General features: G+C 47.9%; 1 protein-coding gene across 11 annotated transcripts in view; it reads left to right on the top strand.

The window, feature by feature from the left end:
- LOC140199300 (tensin-1-like) overlaps window positions 1–18,662 on the top strand; it is a 416,856-nt gene that overhangs the window by 192,014 nt on the left and 206,180 nt on the right. For 10 of the 11 annotated variants that reach the window (XM_072261116.1, XM_072261119.1, XM_072261118.1 and 7 more), the window contains 8 exons: window positions 5,368–5,432; window positions 7,822–7,905; window positions 8,551–8,663; window positions 11,137–11,197; window positions 12,276–12,351; window positions 13,757–13,886; window positions 16,489–16,554; window positions 18,199–18,315. In XM_072261116.1, coding sequence (XP_072117217.1) covers window positions 5,368–5,432; window positions 7,822–7,905; window positions 8,551–8,663; window positions 11,137–11,197; window positions 12,276–12,351; window positions 13,757–13,886; window positions 16,489–16,554; window positions 18,199–18,315 — 712 coding nt within the window. The remainder of the gene's footprint in view (window positions 1–5,367; window positions 5,433–7,821; window positions 7,906–8,550; window positions 8,664–11,136; window positions 11,198–12,275; window positions 12,352–13,756; window positions 13,887–16,488; window positions 16,555–18,198; window positions 18,316–18,662) is intronic. The other variant, XM_072261120.1, reaches the window with a different exon arrangement.

The raw sequence follows: 18,662 nt of genomic DNA, 5'->3' as shown, positions 1-18,662 counted from the left end.
ATCCTTCCTGTAATTTGGTGACAAAACTGTACACAATACTCCAAATTTGGCCTCACCAATACCTTATACAACCTCATCATAACAATCCAACTCTTATACTCAATACTTCGGTTTATAAAGGCCAATATACCAAAAGCTCTCTTTACGACCCTATCTACCTGTGACGCCACTTTTAGGGAATTTTGTATCTGTATTCCCAGATCCCTCTGTTCTACTGCACTCCTCAGTGCCTTACCATTAACGCTGTATGTTCTACCTTGGTTTGTCCTTCCAAAGTGCAATACCTCACACTTGTCTGTATATCCTGGGTATATCCTGTCCAGCCCCAGGGACATACCTTTACCTCCCTAACCCCCTCCACTTTCCACACGGATCACTCCCTCACAATTCCCTTGTCCATTCGTCCCTCTCCATTAAACTCCCTCCCAGCACTTATCCCTGCAAGCAGCCCAGATGTTGCACCTGCCCATTCACCTCCTCCCTCACCTCGACTCAGGGCACAATTAGTCCTTCCAGGTTCACCTACGAATCTGCCGGGATCATCTATTGTGCCTGGTGCTCCCAATGTGACCTCCTATACATTGCTGAGACCTGTTGTTAATTGGGGCACCACTTTGTCAAGCACCTCTGCACAATTGGAACTTCCCGGTGGCCAAATATTTTAATTCCAATTCCCATTCCTATTCCAATGTGTCGATCCATGGCCTCCTCTTGTGCCAAGATAAGGCCACCCTCAGGATGGAGGAGCATAACCTTATATTCTATCTGGGTACCCACCAACCTGATGGCATGGATATTGATTTCTCTTTCCAGTGAACAAACTCCCCCCCCCCCGCCTTCCTCTATCCCCAACCCTGACTTTTCACTCCTTCTCACCCCGGGTCCCCTCCTCTGTCCCCTTCTCCGACTGTCCACTCTCCTGTCCTATCAGATTCATTCTTCTCCAGCCCTTGGTCTTTCCCACCCACCTGGCTTCACCTATCACCTTCCAGCCAGCCTCAATTCCCCTAGCCCCACCTTTTTTATTCTGGCATCTTCCCCCTTCCTTCTCAGTCCTGAAGAATGGTCTCGGCCCGAAACGTCAACTGTTTTTTTTTAGATTATGAGGAGACGCAGTCCTCTTTTATTGTCATTTAGTAATGCATGCATTAAGAAATGATACAATTTGTTCCTCCAGTTTACTCTTTTCTATAGATACTGCCTGACCTGCTGAGTTCCTCCAGCATTTTGTGTGTGTTACTTCAGTTTTCCAGTATCTGCAGACTTTCTTGTGTTTGTGATTTCCTTATCTATCCTAATATTTTTCAGGAACTCCAATACTATCTCTTTCTTAACCTTAACACAAAAGCTCAAGAATTTTTTTCACTACTCTGTCCTTGAACATTGACTATAGAATGGGACAGCAGAGGGAACAGGCCCTTTGGCCTACAATGTTGTGCCAGATCAATTAAATTAGTAATCAATGGCTAATTAAACTAAACAACACACATCAAAGTTGCTGGTGAACGCAGCAGGCCAGGCAGCATCTCTAGGAAGAGGTGCAGTCGACGTTTCAGGCCGAGACCCTTCGTCAGGACTAAATGAAGGAAGAGCTAGTAAGAGATTTGAAAGTGGGAGGGGGAGGGGGAGATCCGAAATGATAGCAGAAGACAGGAGGGGGAGGGATGGAGCCAAGAGCTGGACAGGTGATTGGCAAAAGGGGATACGAGAGGATCATGGGACAGGAGGCCCAGGGAGAAGGAAAAGGTGGGGGGGGGGAACCCAGAGGATGGGCAAGGGGTATAGTCAGAGGGACAGAGGGAGAAAAAGGAGAGAGAGAGATGTGTGTATATAAATAAATAATGGATGGGGTACGAGGGGGAGGTGGGGCATTAGCGGAAGTTAGAGAAGTCAATGTTCATGCCATCAGGTTGGAGGCTACCCAGACGGAATATAAGGTGTTGTTCCTCCAACCTGAGTGTGGCTTCATCTTTACAGTAGAGGAGGCTGTGGATAGACTTATCAGAATGGGAATGGGATGTGGAATTAAAATGTGTGGCCACTGGGAGATCCTGCTTTCTCTGGCAGACAGAGCGTAGGTGTTCAGCAAAATGATCTCCCAGTCTGCGTCAGGTCTCGCCAATATATAGAAGGCCACATCGGGAGCACTGGACACATTATATCACCTCAGCCGACTCACAGGTGAAGCGTCGCCTCACCTGGAAATTAAACTAATTAAACTAATCTCTTTTGCCTACACAATGTCCATATCCTTCCATTTTCCTCACATTCATGTGTCTCTCCGAACAGCTCTTAAAGGTTTCTAATATTTTTGCCTCTACCACCACCCCCAACAGCTCAATCCAGGCACCCACCACTCTCTGTGTAAAAAAACTGGTCTTCGCATCTCTTTTGAATTTATCCCGTCTCACCTTAAATGCATGTCCTTTGGTATTAGGCATATCAATTTTTGGAAAAAGATAGTGTCTGTCTACTTTATCTATGCCTCTCATAATCTTATAAACCTATGTCAGATCTTCCCTCTGCTTCCACTGCTCTAGGGAAAACAACTCAAGTTTGTCTCACCTCTTGTTATAGTACATGCTCTCTAATCCAAGCAACATTATGGTAAACCTCTTCTGCACCCTCTCCAAAGCCAGAACATTCTTCCTGTAATGGGGTTACCAGAACTGTCTGCAATACTCCAGATGTTTTATAAAGCTGCAACATAACTTCCTGACTTTTGAAGTCAATGCCTCTACAAATGAAGGCAAGCATGCCATGTACCTTATTAGACATCCTATCAACCTGTGTAACACTTACAGGAAGTTATGAACTTTGACCTGAAGAGCCCTCTGCTCATCAACATTGTTAAGGGTCTTTCCCTTAATGGGTCTATTGTCTCTTGTACTTGACCTACCAAAATGCAACTTCATATTTGGCTGGGTTAAACTCCATCTGTCATGTTTCTGTCCATATCTCCAACTGAGATATATTCTGCTGTATTCTCTGCCAGCTTTCTACACTATTCACAACACCACCAATCTTCGTGTCAGCTTCAAACTTACAAACCCACCCATCTACATTTTCACCCAGGTCATTTATACACATCACAAACAGCTAACTTCCCACTGCTGATCCCTGTGAAACACCACTAATCACAGACCTCTAGCTAGAACAAGTCCTTTCGATCACTACCCTCTGTCATCTATGAGCACGCCAGTTCTGGAAAAAAAATGGCCAATTCACCATTGATACCATGCATCCTAAATCTTCTGGATGAGTCTCTCATGAGAGACCTTGTCAAACACCTTACTAAAATCCATGTACACACCATCCATAGCTCTATCTTCATCAATTGCCCACCTTTCCTCATTAGAAAACTCAATCAAGTTAGGAAGAAACAATTTGCCATGCTGGCTCTCCTCAATTAGGTCATGGTTTTCCAAATGCTCATAAATTCTATCCCTAAGGATTCTCCCCAGTAACTTTCCTACCATTGACGTGAGACTCACCCATCGATAGTTTCCAGAATTATTCCCTTGTCCCTTCTTGAATAATGGAACAACATTACCTACTTGCCAGATCTCCAGGACCTTGCCTGTGGCTAGAGAGTACTCGAAGATGTTGGTCAAAGCCCCAGCAATCTCTTTTCTTCATTCTCTTAATAACCTGAGTTATATCCCATCAGGCCCTGGGGACTTATCCACCTTAATGACCTGAGTTATATCCCATCGGACCCCGGGGACTTATCCGCCTTAATAACCTGAGTTATATCCCATTGGACCCCGGGGACTTATCCACCTTAATAACCTGAGTTATATCTCATCAGGCCCTGGGGACTTATCCACCTTAATAACCTGAGTTATATCCCATCAGGCCCTGGGGACTTATCCACCTTAATGACCTGAGCTATATCCCATCAGGCCCTGGGGACTTATCCACCTTAATAACCTGAGTTATATCCCATCAGGCCCTGGGGACTTATCCACCTTAGTAACCTGAGTTATATCTCATCAGGCCCTGGGGACTTATCCACCTTAATAACCTGAGTTATATCCCATCAGGTCCTGGGGACTTATCCACCTTAATGACCTGAGTTATATCCCATCAGGCCCTGGGGACTTATCCACCTTAATAACCTGAGTTATATCCCATTGGACCCCGGGGACTTATCCACCTTAATAACCTGAGTTATATCCCATTGGACCCTGGGGACTTATCCACCTTAATAACCTGAGTTATATCCCATCAGGCCCTGGGGACTTATCCACCTTAATGCCCTTTAAGAGACCCAACACTATCTCCTCTTTACCTCGGCATATCAATACACACAGCACTGATCTCCCTATCCTCTACATCCTTCTCCTTGGTAAATACTGATGTGAAGTATTTATTCAGCACCTCACCCACATCCTCCCTATCGAAGCAAGTGTTCTCCACTTTATCCATGGGTTATCCGACTCTCTCCCTGGTGATCCTCTTGCTCTTGATGCATGTATGGAATGTCATAGGATTCTCTTTAATCCTCTTAGCCAAGTATTCATGACCCCTCCTGGCTTTCCTAATTCCCTTCTTGAATTCTTTTCTGGCCTCTTTATACTCCCCATGGGCGCTTTTTCATTCTAGCTCCCTAAGCTTAGCATACTTCTCCTTTTCCTTCTTCACTAAATTCATCACCTCACTTGACTTTCATGGTTGTCCTACCTTGCCATTCTTGCCCTTCCTTCTAACTGGAACATACCCGTCCTGTACTCTGCGCAGTTGGTCTTTAAACTCCCTCCACATGTTGACCGTGAACTTGTCCAAAAACAGCTGTTCCCAATTAACTCTCCCTAATTCCTGCCTAATGCTCTCATAATTTACCCTGCTCCAATTTGATGCTGACCTGCAAAGTCCATAATTATCCTTATGTATAGTTACCTTAAATCTTAAGGAGATGTGGTCACTGTTCCCTATCTGCTCACCCACTGAAAGGTCAGTCACCTGGCCAGGCTCTTTACCCAACACCAGGTCCAGGACAGCCCCTCCCCTGGTTGGACTATGCAAATTGATTTAAGAAACCTTCCTGGATGCACCTAAGAAATTCTGCCCCATCTGAACCTCTTGCACACAGAAGGTCCCAGTCTATATTAGGGAAGTTGAAGTCCGTCATGACAACAACTCTATTGTTTTTACACCCTTGCTTGATCTGCCTGCAGACCTGTCCCTCAGTGTCCGAGTGGCTGTTGGGGGTCTGTAGTACAATTAGTCAGTGGTTCTAAAGGGACTATTTCCCCCATTCCTCCACGACGTTGGTACCTCACCCTCTGCCCATAGCTGTGTTGCATGGTCGGGGCGTTACGTGTGACAGATGCACTAACTCCATTCCACGTGTTGCTGTTACAGGGTAACTGTGGCCGGACAGGAGTGGTTATCGCAGCCTACATGCATTACAGCAACATATCGGCCAGGTGGGTACCTCAGCTGTGTTAGTCCCCGCTCGCATCCTGCGCGAACAGCGTGCCTGAAACTGCAGTGGAGCAGGTGACTCCAGCATCACGAACCTCCGCGGGTTCCACTCTTCCTTACTGATATGGTAAACTGGTTTACTATTGTCACATTTATCGAGGGACAGTGAAAAACTTCTGTTTGCATGCCACTTATACTGTTCCTGCAAGAAAACTACAGAGAGTTGTGGGCAGAGCTCAGCACATCACAGAAACCAGCCGCCCCTCCACGGACCCTGTCTACACTTCTCACTGCCTCAGTAAAGCAGCCAGCGAAATGAAAGACCCCACTCACACCGGACATTCTCCCCTCTCTCCTCTCCCACAGGACAGAAGCCTGAAAGCTCGAACCATCAGGCTCAAAGACAGCTTCCACCTCACTGTTAGTTATTTATTGATACAACAGCCTGACCACAGGACAATGTACAATGACCGATTAATGTACTAACCGGTCTTTGGACTGTGGGATAAAACCTATGTGGTCACAGGGAAAATGTACAATCACCCTGCTCAAGGTGCTGGAATTGAACTCTGAACCCCTGTTGCCCCTGTTCAACCCTGTATGCCCCGAACTGTAATTTAGCCGTGCCAGCCATTACACTACTGTGGTACAGAGTTATAAGACGATTGAATCGTTCCCTAGCACAGGAAGATGGACTTTTGATCTCGCAATCTATTTTGTCATGGACCTCCACTTTATTGTTTACCTGCACTGCACTTTCTCTGAAACTGTTGCACCTTGTTCTCCACTCTACCCTCAAGCAGTGCTGGAATGAACATCATGCAAGAGAAACCTTTTCACTGTACCTTGGTAATGGTGATAAGAATAGATCAATTTACCAATTTTCCTCCTGCCCGATGGTGACAGCTAGAGGAGGGCTTGACCTGGTTAGTGGGGATCTTTGATAACAGATGCTACTCTCTTGAGTCAGCACCTCCTGTAGATGCTATCAATGGTGGGGAGGGAACATACCCATGATGGACCAGGCTGTGTTTGCTATTCTCTGGAGCTCCTTACCTTCCTGTGTGTCGAGTTGATATGCCAGGTTATAATGGTGAGCAGACCTCCTGTACGATAAGTTGGATTCTTGATTAGTGTTGGGCACGTGGCCAAGTGGTTAAGGCATTCGTCTAGTTACCTCAAGGTCGCTAGTTCGAGCCTCAACTGTGGCAGCATGTTTGTGCCCTTGAGCAAGGCACTTAATCACACATTGCTCTAGTGCCTGTGCGAGGAGGGGCACCCCACACAGACTTCCAATCTGCACCTTGTAAGACATGAAAATGCCCGACGCAGGCCTCTCGTGGTCTGAGTCGATGTTCCCTCCTCTCCCTCCCCTTGATCCCATAATCCAGCTTGTTGTGACCTTGAACTTCATTGTCTACCTGTACTGCACTTTCTCTGCAGTTGTTACACTTTATTCTTCCTTATTATTGTTTTACCTTGCTTTACCTAAATGCCCTGTCTAGTGATTGGATCTGTGTGAACAGAATGAGGGTGGCATGCTGGTACACCTATTAGAGCAACATTTTGCATGGCCTCTGCCCAAACCACCGACTATTTACTCCTTTCCATTGATGCTGCCTCGCTTGCTGCGTTCTTCCAGCACTTCCTATGTGTTGCTCTGCATGTCCGGCATCAGCAGAATTGCTTGGGTCCGTGCTGTAAGATCGGGGTTCAATTTCCGCCGGAGTCAGTAAGGATGTTGTCCATTACCACGTATTTCCTCCGGGTGCTCCGGTTTCCTCCCACATTTCAAAGGTGTACGGGTTAAGGTTAGTAAGTCGTGGGCGCTGGAAGCGTGATGACACTTGCGAGCACAATCCTGGCTGATTTAATTTGAATTGATGCAAACTGTGTATTTCACAGTCTGTTTCAATGTACACGTGACAAACAAAGCTAATCTTTGAAGAGTTTACTCAACAAACTGAAGCTGTACCTTGGCCATCATGACTTGGTAGTCACTGTGAATTAATGTCTTCCACTGCAGCTCCCTGGCTGTATAGCTGTTGCCCCGAAAACTGCACTGCCCACTCAGGTTTATCCCACATTCCAAAGATGTACAGATTGGGGTTAGTGAGTTGTGGGCTTGTGATATTGATGGTGGAAGTGTGGCCCAGCACAAACCTCGCTGATTTGATTTCACTTGCTGCAAACAACACATTTCACTGTATGTTACGATGTTTCGATGTGCATGTGACAAATAAAGCAAATCTTTAATATTTAAAGTATGGAAAAGAAGCTTTTCAGTGTGTCTCGAGGCATGTACAGATCATAAACCAATTCCTGTTCCAGAACCGAGGCTCACAATTCCAAGCGTTAACTGTTCCCCTTTTTCCTTCTCCCTCTCCACAGTGCCGACCAGGCGTTGGACCGGTTCGCCATGAAGAAGTTCTACGAGGACAAAATATCGTCGGTTATCCAGCCCTCACAGAAGAGGTGGGTGTCCTAAAACTCCACTGAGCGGTTCTGACGTGAGGTTGGAGCAGGGCTGGGAGGGGGAGAGCTGCCGTTAACCGCCCTGCCTCCATCATCCTGTGTGGACCCCACATCCGATACTGCAACTTGCATACTGCAGATGGTAAACGATTCCGGTGTCTGTCCAACCCCAGAACAGGGTATTAAATTCAAAGAAGTACTTACATGCCCTTTCAACAACAGCACCGTAGAGGGAGTTTCACTCGGTATCTGACCCCGGGAGTGTGTGATGGGACAGTGTAGAGGGAGCTTCACTCTGTGTCTGACCCTGGGAGTGTATGATGGGACAGTGTAGAGGGAGCTTCACTCTGTGTCTGACCCTGGGAGTGTGTGATGGGACAGTGTAGAGGGAGCTTCACTCTGTGTCTGACCCCGGGAGTGTATGATGGGACAGTGTGGAGGGAGCTTCCCTCTGTTTATGACTCCAGAAGTGTGTGGGGGGACGTTATGTGGGGAGCATCTCTCTGTTTATGACCCCAGGAGTGTGTTAGGGGGATGGTGTAGAGGGAGCTTCACTCTGTGCCCTCTGTGTGACCTGGGCTGGTATTTCTCTCTCCGGACACAGGCTGTACGAATGTGTAACCCTCACCCCTTCCTCTGCTGCAGGTACATCCACTATTTCAGTGGACTGCTGTCCGGAACCATCCCAATGAACAACAAGCCTCTGTTTCTGCACCATGTCATCATGCATGGCATCCCCAGCCTCGAGTCCAAGAGTGGTGAGTTCACCAAGGCACAGAATTCCTGGTATTCCTGAATATTCTTGGGCATCCCCAGTTTAATAAATATTCCTTGCATTCCTTCTCAGTTTCCTTGTAGTCCTGAATATTCCAGTATTCCTTGATTCCTTTACTCCCACTTATCCTGAGTGTTCCTATCAGGTTCAGGGCAGGGTTGTTAGCAGTGCGGAGAAACGGAGGGATCTTGCAGTCCTCACCCATTGATCCCTCAAGGTTGCCTCCCGAGTTGATATGGTAGTTAAGAAGGTGTATTACATGTTGGTCTTCATTAGTTGGGGGACAGAGTTCAAGGGCTGAGAAGTAATATTACAGATCTATACAACTCTGGTTAAACCACACTTGGAGTATTGTGCTCAGTTCTGGTCGCCTCACTATAGACAGGATGTGGAAGCTTTAGAGAGGGTGCAGAGGAGATTTACTGGGATGCTGCCTGGATTAGAGGGCATGTTTTATGAGGATAGGCTGAGCACGCTAGGGCTTGTCTCTTTGGAGTAAAGAGGGGTGATAAGTGAGTAGACAGAGGTGTAGAAGGTGCTAAGAGGCACAGATCAAGTGGATCAAGCCAGGGGCATTTTCCCAGTGTGGAAATGGCTAATACAAAGGAGCATAACTTTTGGTTGATAGAGGAAAGTATAGGGGACGTGTTAGATGTAGGTTTTTAACACAGTGGTGAGAGCACAGCTGTATTGCCAGGGTGATGGTAGAGGCAGATGTATTCAAGAGACACTTAGATGGGCAGTTGGATGAAAGAAAAATGGAGGGCTATGTGAGAAAGAAGTGTTAGATTGATCTTGGAGTAGATTAAAAGATTGGCACAACATTGTAGACCAAAAGGCCTGTACTAAGCTGTAATGGTCTACTTTCTGCCTCACTCCAGTTAGCTCAGAGCTGACTAATGGTGGACAGTAACTGAAAACAGAAGGAATTTGTGAGTGCGGTTGAATGTTCTGACAGGTTGTTTAAATTATGAGATGTAGATAAGACCATGAGACATAGGTGCAGAATGAGACCATTCGTCTCATCGAGTCTGCTCCACCATTCCATCATGACTGATTTATTATTCCTCTCAACCCCATTATCCTGTAACCTCTGACACCCTGACTAATCAAGAACCGTCCATCTCCGCTTTTATATACCCAGTGACTTGGCCTCCATAGCTGTCTTTGGCGATGGATTCCACAGAATCGCCGCCCTCTGAATAAAGAAATTGCTCCGCGTCTCTGTTCTAAAAGTGTGCCCTTGTATTCTGAGGCTGTGCCCTCTGGTCCTAAACTCCACCACTCTAGGAAAGATCGTCCCCATGTCCACTCTATCTAGGCTTTTCAATATTCACTAGGTTCCAATGAGATCCCCATCATTCTCCTAAATTCCAGTCGTCCAAAGCCATCAAACGCTCCTTATACATTAACTCTTTCGTTCCCAGGATCATTCTCGTGAACCTCCTCTGGAACCTCTCCAAAGCCAGCACATCTTTTCTTAGATACAGTGCTCAAAACTGCTCCCAACACGCCAAGTGTGGTCTGACCAATGCCTTATAAAGCCTCAGCATTACACCCTTACTATTATATGCTATTCTGCTCAAAATACGACAAGTGGTCACAGTTTTCTTTTTGGAACATAGACAGATCTAAAACTAGAGAGCATAAACTGAAGATGAAGATCTTTTGACAGGTACATGGATAGGGAAGGTTTGAAGGGATATGGGCCAAATGTGGACCTGTTGGACTGTTACTGTTTCATAAGACTCAAAGGGGGCAGATTTCTGTTGACCACGGATGTAGGATGTAGGATTCTGAGAGAACAGGGGAAGAAAAGGTTGGATCTTGTTTAGTTCTTGATTAGTAAGAGTGTCAAAGATGACAGGAGAAGGCAGGAGAATGGGGTTGAGAGGGATAATAAATCAACTGTGATGGAATGGCAGAGCAGACTCAATGGCCTAATTCCACTCCTATGTCTTATGGTCTTTAAAAAATACTAGAGGATGTGCATTTAAGGACAAAATGCATTTAAAGGGCTTACTAGAAAAGTAAGGGAGAGGCTAGGACCAAAGGCATAGGCTCAGTATAGAAGGATGTCCCTTTAGAACAAAGACAAGGAGGAATTTCTTTAGCCAGAGGATAGTGAATTTGTGGAATTCATTTCCAGAGATGGCTGTGGAGGCCAAGTCATTGGGTATAGTTAAAGTGGAATTTGATAAATTCTTGATCAGTGAAGGCAAGAGAAAGGGTTGAGAGGGGTAAGAAATCAGCCATGATGGAATGGAGGAGCAGCTTTGATGGGCCGAATGGCCTAATTTTCTCCTATGTCTATGGCCTTGTGGATCAGAGGCCAACCAGGGACTCAGTGAAGAGAAGGAAGTGGAGAATGAACTCCAACAGATGTTCCTGCGACCTCTCTGTCACACACAGATTCTCGGGAAGTGGGTGTTAATGATGTTTCAACTCTCCTGCAGGCTGTCGACCATTCCTGAAGATTTACCAGAGCATGCAGCCCATCTACACCTCAGGAATTTAGTAAGTGAGGTCCCATTGTGGGTCTGCGGAATCTCTTGTGTTTATCAGTCTGACACTTTGCTTCCTCTGTGCACGTTAGCTCCCACCCCAAAAAGCGCATGCAGTGAAATTCATCTTTTCTATTAACAACCAATGGGAACAGCCCGCAAGTGACGCCACATATTCTGTCGCTAACATAGCATGCCCACAACACAAAGAGATTCTATACTGACATTTACAAGCAGGTGGGTGACAATGGGGAGAATAGGTCCCCTTAAGGATCAACGTAGACGTCTACATTTGGAGCCAGAGGAAATGGGGGAGGTGTTAAATTAATGTTTCTCATCTGAATTTACCGTGAAGGTCATAGAGGCTAGGGAACTGGGGGAAGAGATCACTGATATCCTGAAACGTGCTGATATTACAAACGAGAAGGTTTATAAAGATCAAAAGTCCCAAGGGCCTGACCAAGTGCGTCCAAGGACGTGGCGGGGAACATGGGAAGAAATTGCTGGGACCTTCCACTCACACGTTGGCCATTACCATCTGGTTTGATGCAGCATCCGCTGACAATACAGGAAAACCACAGTGAACTGTTGGACCAGCAGAGATGGTCATTGTCTGCAGTCTACCATCACAGCAGGACTAGTGTGTGTCCAGCGCAAAGAAACTGGCAGGAAAATCATTGTGGACACTTCACACCCAGCAAACTGCCTTTTCCAAACATTCCCTTCTGGAAAGTGCTATTGGGCTACTAAATCAAAAACTTCACAACATTTTAAATATTTCTTCCGCATTCATCAACCATTCTAGTTAGATCCCACCCACCCCCTATCTATGACCCCGTCACTCCATTGTAGACACTTTAAACCACGGTTTATACACATTGTAAACATATGTTGGTATTTACATATTTATGCACATTTAATTCCTTATCCATATTTCTAACTTTATTGTAATATAATTCTGTACTCTTCACGATTGATGAATGTTATTTTCTGCCACACACCTCAGTAAGTTCCTCATATGTGCAAATGAAGGTGGTTGAACGTCGATCCTTGATTCTCACTCTGATTGTTTCTTTTACCAAACGTTGCAGCAATACTCCGGGAGACAGTCACACAAGCATCTGTATCACAATCAAGCCCGGACTCATGCTGAAAGGAGATATCCTGGTAAGCGATGTAAACAAACTCGCAAATCTTTAATTTTCTCAATACTACACCCAGCCATGAAAAAACAGACCCTCACTAGGGGATGGGTGCCCCTCCCTCCACCCCCCCCCCACAGACACACACACACACACACACACACACACACACACACACACACACTCACACACACTCTCACATTCACACACACTCTCACACTCACACACACACACACTCTCACACACATTCACACACACTCTCACACTCACACACATTCACACACACTCTCACACTCACACACATTCACACACACACACACTCTCACACACACTCTCACACACATTCACACACACACACACACACACATTCACACACACTCTCACACTCACACACATTCACACACACTCTCACACTCACACACATTCACACACACACACACTCTCACACACACTCTCACACACATTCACACACACACACACACATTCACACACACTCTCACACTCACACACATTCACACACACACACACTCTCACACACATTCACACACACACACACATTCACACACACACTCACACACATTCACACACAGACACACATATTCACACACACACACTCACACACACACTCTCACACACATTCACACTCACACACTCATACATTCACACACACACACTCTCACACACTCACACACACACACTCTCTCACACACACACACTCTCACACTCACACACACACACACACTCATTCACACATTCACACTCACACACACTCTCACACACTCACACACACACACTCATACACACACACACTCATACACACACACACTCACACACACACACCATCGAGGGAGGGGTTGGTCAGTAGATGCCAGTGACTTCCTGTCCCTCTGTGAGAAGCAGAGCCGGTCCATCAGTGAGGACTCTCATCACCCAGAACGTGCCCTCTGCTCATCACCACCATCAAACACGAATTACAGGAGCCTGAAGACACACACTCGAAGTTTCAGGGGCAGATTCTTCCCCTCCGCCATCAGCTTCCTGAATGCTGATGAGCCCATGAACACTTCCTCACTATTTTTGCTCTCTTTTCGCACCATTTATTTATTTATTTCAATATATTTCTTGTTATAACCTAGTAATTGTTGATGTATGGCCATGTACTGCTGGGAAAAAAACCAAAAAAAATCATAACATATGTTGGTGATAATAAACCTAATTCTACCCTGGTCCTGATCCCGATCCTGTTCCTGACCCTGATCCTGATTCTGTTCCTGTTCCTGATCCCGATCCTGTTCCTGACCCTGATCCTGATCCTGATCCTGTCACTGATCCTGATCCTGACCCTGACCCTGACCCTGATCCTGGTTCATACCTGCCGTGACCTGCAGGTCAGAGGGGTCACTGTCTCACTGTGTTTCTGCTCTCTGCAGCTGAAATGTTATCACAAGAGATACCAAAGCCCTGCCCGTGAAATTGTGTTCCGTGTGCAGTTCCACACGTGTGCCATCCATGAGCTTGGAGTAGTGTTTGGCAAAGAGGACCTCGATGCTGCCTTTAAAGGTGAGACCAATAGGGGAGGTGTTATTTTTAAAGATGAGCTTTATTTGTCACGTGTACATCGGAACGTTCAGTGAAGTGCCTGGTTTACATCAACCACCAACATGGTCCAAGGATGTGCTGGGGGCTGCCTTCCAGTGTCGCCACAATTCTGCTGACAACATACATGTCCACAACTCACTAACCCTTACCCATACGCTTTGGAGTGTGGGAGGAAACCAGAGCACCCGGAGGAAACCCACATGCTCACGGGGCGAACGTACAAACTCCTTACAGTGACAGGAATGGAGCATTTAAAACCACTCTAACATCAATTTAACCTTTTCCTTTCATGTAGTTGCCCATTTTCCTTTCATCCATGTGTCTATTTTAAATGTCTCTAACGTAACTGTCTACCACTGCGTTCCACACACCCACCGCTCTGAGTAAAAAAACTATCTCTAACATACACCCTGTACTTTCCTCCCGTCACTATGAAATTACACCCCCTTGTAGTGGCCATTTCCCCCCGGGAAAAAAGTCTCTGGCTCCCCCCTCTATCTATGTCTCTTATCGTTTTGTACACCTCTATCAAGTCACCTCTCATCCTCCTTCGTGTCAAAGAGAAAAGCCCTAGTTCGCTCAACCTATCCCCATACGACATGCTCTCTAATCCTGGCAGCATCCTGGTAAATCTCCTCTGCACCCTCTCGAAAGCTTCCACATCCTTCCTATAATGAGGTGACCAGAACTGAACACAATTCTCCAAGTGAGGTCGAACCAGTTTTTATGCAGCTCCAACATTACCTTGTGGCTCTTGAACTAAATCTCCTGATTAATGAAGGCTAACACACCATATGCCTTCTTGACCATCCTATAAACTTGCGTAGCATCTTTGAAGGATCTACAGATGTGGACCCCAAGGTCCCTCTGTTCCTCCACACTGCTAGGAATCCACCATTAACCCTGTACTTCTGCCTTCAAATCCGACCTTCCACAATGAATCACTTCACACTTTTCTGGATTGAACGGCATCTGCCCCCTGAAACTCCCACCCTGAAGGATGTTGCCAACCCCATTCCTCCCTTCCCCACCAGCAGGAGGGAGAGGTTGCCAGGACAGAGCCCTTGTGTTAAAGAAGTCAACCCAAGTTCCTGTCAGTCCGGCACTCTCACACTCCAAGTTAACTCCACGGGACACTCCCAGCACTCACTGTTGCTGCAGAATAACCATCCCCCTCTCTCCTGTCGTGGAGCCCCACAGCATAGAAGCAGGCCCCTCAGCCCATTGCATCCATTCGGCCATTCCATCTTGTGTTGCCCAGCAGTCTGCTCGTGTTTGACCCATAGCCCTCTAAACCTGTCCTATCCACGTACTTTTCTACCTGCCTTTCAACTTTCCAACACGCCCACCTTAACCTCTATTTCTGGCAACCTGTTCCAAACCTCTATCATCCTCTGTGTGAACAAGCTGTTCCTGGTGACCCCCTTGCCTCTGACTGTAAACCTATGGCCTCATGTTTTCAGCAGCCCCTTGCAGGGAAAAAGACGATCTGCTTTCACACTGTCTATGCCCTTGTCTACCTCTATCAGCTCCCCACTCGATCTCCTACATTCCAGAGAATAAACTTCTTGTCTACACAAAATACTCTGCAGATGCTGGGGTCAAAGCAACACTCACAACATGCTGGAGGAACTCAGCAGGTCGGGCAGCATCCATGGAAACGATCAGTCAACGTTTCGGGCCGGAACCCTTCGTCAGGACTGTAGAGGGAAGGGGCAGAGGCCCTATAAAGAAGGTGGGGGGAGGGTGGGAAGGAGAAGGCTGGTAGGTTCCAGGTGAAAAACCAGTAAGGGGAAAGATAAAGGGGTAGGGGAGGGGGAGCAGGGAGGTGATAGGCAGGAAAGGTGAAGAAGGAATAGGGGAAAACACAATGGGTAGTAGAAGGAGGCGGAACCATGAGGGAGGTGATAGGCAGCTGGGGGAGGGGGCAGAGTGACATAGGGATAGGGGTCAATGAAACGGAGGTACGGGGGCCCGAACTGGGAGGCCTGGAACCGGAGCTGGAATCCCTGCAGTAACAGATGGCGACGGAGACACATTCCCAGGAAGGAGACGTGGCTGTGTTAGCGGGTCTGGGTCAGGACCAGGCCTCCCAGTTCGGGCCCAGCATGGATCCCAGGTACCTCCGTTTCATTGACCCCTATCCCTATGTCACTCTGCCCCCTCCCCCAGCTGCCTATCACCTCTCTCATGGTTCCGCCTCCTTCTACTACCCATTGTGTTTTCCCCTATTCCTTCTTCACCTTTCCCGCCTATCACCCCCCGCTTCCTCTCCCCCACCCCTTTATCTTTCCCCTGACTGGTTTTTCACCTGGAACCTACCAGCCTTCTCCTTCCCACCCTCCCCCCACCTTCTTTATAGGGCCTCTGCCCCTTCCCTCTACAGTCCTGACGAAGGGTCTCAGCCCAAAACATTCACTGTTTGTTTCCACGGATGCTGCCTGACCTGCTGAGTTCCTCCAGCGTGTTGTGATGTCTTGTCTACACCACCTCTCTTTGGTACCCGGGCCCCCCGAGACTGGGCAACATCCTTGTAAGTTTTTTCTGTATTTCTTTTCTGAAGATGACAGATTTGCCGAAAACTCCAAGGTCGAATTCATCTTCTCCTTTGGTCCGGAAAAGATACAAGGTAAGATTTCAATGACGGACACCTGTGCAGCGAGGAATCCTGCTGTGGTCACCACTCAGTCCATTGGGTCTGGACTAGCTCGGCGTGAGAATGATACAGTCACTCCCACTCCCTGCCCTCTCTCCTCACACACCCTTCTCAACTCTACACCCCTAACCTTCCCTCGGTGTGGGAGAAAGGGCCCCCTCATCTTCCTCTGCTTTCCTTAGCCAATCACCTTCCCTCTGTATCGCCTGCTCCAACACTTGCCCCACCCCCTCGATCTCCTCTCTCCGTATCATTCCTGATAGAGTCATTGAGTCAAAGAGCACCGCAGCTCGGAAACAGGCCATTTGGCCCATCTGGTCTGTACCAAACCATTATTCTGCCTAGTCCCATCAACCTGTCCCTGAACCTGTCCTCCATACCCCTCCCATCGACGTACTTATCTAAACTTCTCTACAATGTCAAAATCAAACCCACATCGATCACTTCTGCAGATAGTTCCTTCCACTCTCAGCACTCTCTGAGTAAAGAAATTTCCTTTCAGGGTCCCTTTAAATATTTTAACTCTAGTTCTTGTTTCATCCAACCTCAGTGTAAAAAGCTTATTTATACCCCTCATAATTTTGTATACCTCTATCAAATCTCCCCTCATTCCCCTACGCTCCAGGGAAAAAAGTCCAACCGATTCAACATTTCCCTATAACTCCAGTCCCGGCAAAATCCTTGTAAATTTTCTCAGCATTCCTTTAATCTTATTGAAATTATTCTTGGAGGTCCCACACAGACACTGACCTCACTGGGGGACAGTCCCACACACACACTGACCCTCACTGTGCAACAGTCCCACACACACACATTGACCCTCACTGGGGGAAGGTCCCACCCACACACTGACCCTCACTGTGGGACAGTCCCACACACACACACTGACCCTCACTGTGGGACAGTCCCACACACACACACTGACCCTCACTGGGAGACGGTCCCACCCACACACTGACCCTCACTGTGGGACAGTCCCACACACACACACTGACCCTCACTGTGGGACAGTCCCACACACACACACTGACCCTCACTGGGGGACGGTCACACACACACACTGGCCCTCACTGGAGGACCGTCCCACACACACACTGACCCTCACTGGGGGACGGTCCCACGCACACACTGACACTCACTGGGAGACAGTCCCACACACACACTGACCCTCACTGGGGTCAGTCCCACACACACACTGACCCTCACTGGGGGACGGTCCCACACACACACTGACCCTCACTGGGGTCAGTCTCACACACACACACTGACCCTCACTGGGGGACGGTCCCACACACACACACACACACACACTGACCCTCACTGGGGGACGGTCCCACACACACACTGACCCTCACTGGGGGACAGTCCCACACACACACTGACCCTCAATGGGGGACGGTCCCACACACACACTGACCCTCACTGGGGGACGGTCACACACACCACTGACCCTCACTGGGGGACGGTCCCACACACACACTGACCCTCACTGGGGGACAGTCCCACACACACACTGACCCTCACTGTGAGAGTGTTGTTATTCCTGCTGAGTGTGGGTTTTGGGGATCAGCTGATGTGTCTCTCTCATGGAGTCTTCCTGTGCGCTACTGGTGTCAGGAATGGAGCACCTGGAGAACGGCCCGAGGGTGTCCGTCGATTTCAACAGCGGCGATCCTTTGATGAGATGGGATTCCTATGAGAACTTTAACGCCGAGGTGGAACCGAGCGGAGAGGGTAAGGGAAGCTGGGGGTAGGTGGGTCCGGCTGGTTGGACAGTGGGGAGGGGGGAGTGGGAATGGCCCACTAGGCTCCCCGTCTCCTCGCCCTGCAGCAAGAGCACCTGGGACCTGCCCCCGGCTTGGGGGGCCAGGAGGAGGGAGGGATCCGCTTTTGGAGGGGGCTGTTGTTAGCTAACGCAGGGTCCGCTGTATTCTACTTTCTGATACCTCTTCCCCACGACCCTCTCCTCAGGAGTCAAAGTTCAAGGCTTATGATCGACTGATATGTTGTGGCATGATGTCTGACCCTTTCCCCGCACTCCTCGCCCCTTCACCGTCCCCCCCCTTCACCCTCAGCCTCTT

Source organism: Mobula birostris, chromosome 6 (genome assembly GCF_030028105.1).
Source record: "Mobula birostris isolate sMobBir1 chromosome 6, sMobBir1.hap1, whole genome shotgun sequence".
Lineage (NCBI taxonomy): Eukaryota > Metazoa > Chordata > Chondrichthyes > Myliobatiformes > Myliobatidae > Mobula > Mobula birostris.
The sequence above is the reverse complement of the archived record's forward strand: the minus strand, read 5'-3'. Positions and strand labels throughout refer to the sequence as shown.